The 1,879-nt window shown below is 43.1% G+C and overlaps 1 protein-coding gene across 1 annotated transcript; it reads right to left on the bottom strand.

Annotated features, from left to right (window-relative positions):
- Positions 1-261: 261 nt before the first annotated feature.
- LOC108455591 (uncharacterized) lies at positions 262-1,229 on the bottom strand. The gene is made up of 3 exons (XM_017754138.1): positions 1,100-1,229; positions 642-994; positions 262-534 (listed from the first exon to the last, which is right to left on the bottom strand). Exons 1-3 carry the CDS (start codon positions 1,227-1,229, stop codon positions 262-264), a joined length of 756 nt encoding a protein of 251 aa, XP_017609627.1.
- Positions 1,230-1,879: the final 650 nt, after the last annotated feature.

Here is a 1,879-nt window from a genome sequence, read left to right as displayed (position 1 = left end):
AACCGAAATCCCCAAGTTCTCATTAACAGTACAAGCAACATAGGAATGGGTAGATCATACATCTATCAATGCAGTATATGGTATACTGAAAATTAAAAACGTTCGCGTAATAATATCTAGGTTATCTCTGTCTTCTCGGTGCTAAGAAGCATAAACTAGGGCTGGCTGTCTCGCCTCACTGTGACCAGCACCTCTGCTCGGTGCTCTACGGCCACGACCCATACCATTTCCACCCTTGGCCTGACCATGGCCTCTCAGTGGCTACTGAACACCTCTCGATGGCTGGACAGTACCCATACCAGTAGCTTGCATCTGATCGAGCCTACGCGGACAATCTCTGATGTGATGCTCTAAGGATCCACACCTCAAACACGCCCCTATCTGTACCCAGCATTCACCCTGAAGGTGTTTCCCACAAACAGTACAAGGTTGCGACCCAAAAGCAGTAGCAGGGGGCCCAACTCTAATCGGCCCATCAATTCTGGCCTTTTTCTTAGGCCTCTTGAGGGTTCCCAAACCCTCTTGTTCCTTCCTCTATCCAATTCACGACTTTGGCGCTCAGCACGCTTCACATCTTCTGTAATCTTCGCCTTTTCCACCAACACAGCAAAATCTCACTCCTTCTATGGAGCTATCAGAACTCTTAAATTATCTCTGAGGCCATTCTCAAACTGGACACAGCGCTCATATTTTTTTGCCACTATGCCTCGCGCATAGCGACTCAAGTACAGAAATTCTGCCGCATATTCAACCACAGACTTACCCCCCTGAGTTAAATTAACAAACTCTCTCCTCCGGGCATCCACATAACTAGCACCCATGTATTTTCCTTGGAAAGAAGTTTTGAAGAATTCCCAAGTTAGTCGGTCGGGCTGAGTTCCCTCTTTAACGGTAAGCCACCATTGATAGGCTTCATCTCTTAGCAAAGACACCGTACCTTTCAGTTTTTGTTCAGGGGTGCAGTCGAGGTCATCCATGATCCTCTCAGTGACCTCTATCCAATATTCAGCCACATTAGGGGCAACTCCAGTGATACCCTTAAAAATCTCAGCCCCATTGGACCGAAGTCGTTCCGTAACCGACCCACGTCTCGTAGTACCAATATTGGGCCCAACGACTCTTTGCAAAATTCTCAACATGGCTTGGGACAGTGCGTCGTCCGCTCTATCGTGAGACCCAGTCCCAGTCTCAAGTGAAGCCGGTGCCTCTCTAGCTTCAACGTTAGGCATATGACTCAATGTTGAAGACCCAACCTGAGCACCTCCACGGCCTCCGCCGTGGCCTCTTGTACCCCTTCTATGAGTACCTCTAGTGCTCATCTCGATTCGTGTTTTATCTGTGTTAACAATTTTATGAATCGGTTTATAATTTTAGTGTTTATTACAGGGTATTTTATGGAGAATACTATTAGTAATTCAAGTTTTGTTTTTGCAAATCGCAGTCTAACTACAGTTTTAGGTTACCCTAAACAGATTATTTCAGTACAGTATACTGCTTCGGTAATCTCTGTATTTCAACTAAATCAAGTAGTAGTCTTAGAAAACTTTCAAAGTCAGCGCCAGAGACTTGGTGTACCACTCTTTTCGATAAAATATTTCCAAGGATTTCAAATCAATTGAAATAATTTTTTTTCAAAAATTTTAAGTTTTAAAGAAAACACAAATCCATAGCAAAGTTTTGTAACTTGGCTTTAATTCCACTAAATGTAACACCCCAAACCTGGCTTAGACATTATGGTCGAATTTGCGATGGAACATTGAAGTGTGTTTTGGAAAGCATCGTTCTATTCAAATAAAAGTTCGTACAAAAATAAATCCCTTGTGGTGATCTTTTAAAAAACTCTAAGCATCATGTTTGTTGATAAAAACCTAATTTGTTT

This window comes from Gossypium arboreum, chromosome 6, assembly GCF_025698485.1.
Source record: "Gossypium arboreum isolate Shixiya-1 chromosome 6, ASM2569848v2, whole genome shotgun sequence".
NCBI classification, from domain to species: Eukaryota; Viridiplantae; Streptophyta; class Magnoliopsida; order Malvales; family Malvaceae; genus Gossypium; species Gossypium arboreum.
The sequence above is the reverse complement of the archived record's forward strand: the minus strand, read 5'-3'. Positions and strand labels throughout refer to the sequence as shown.

Excerpts from the sequence above, each read along its gene's own strand:
- LOC108455591 (XM_017754138.1), bottom strand. The coding sequence starts at position 1,229 with ATGCCTAACGTTGAAGCTAGAGAGGCACCGGCTTCACTTGAGACTGGG. Across the intron at positions 995-1,099 it reads AGTCGTTGGGCCCAATATTG|AGGTCACTGAGAGGATCATG; the intron begins GTACTACGAGAC and ends AATATTGGATAG. Across the intron at positions 535-641 it reads GCCTCAGAGATAATTTAAGA|AGGAAGGAACAAGAGGGTTT; the intron begins GTTCTGATAGCT and ends TGAATTGGATAG.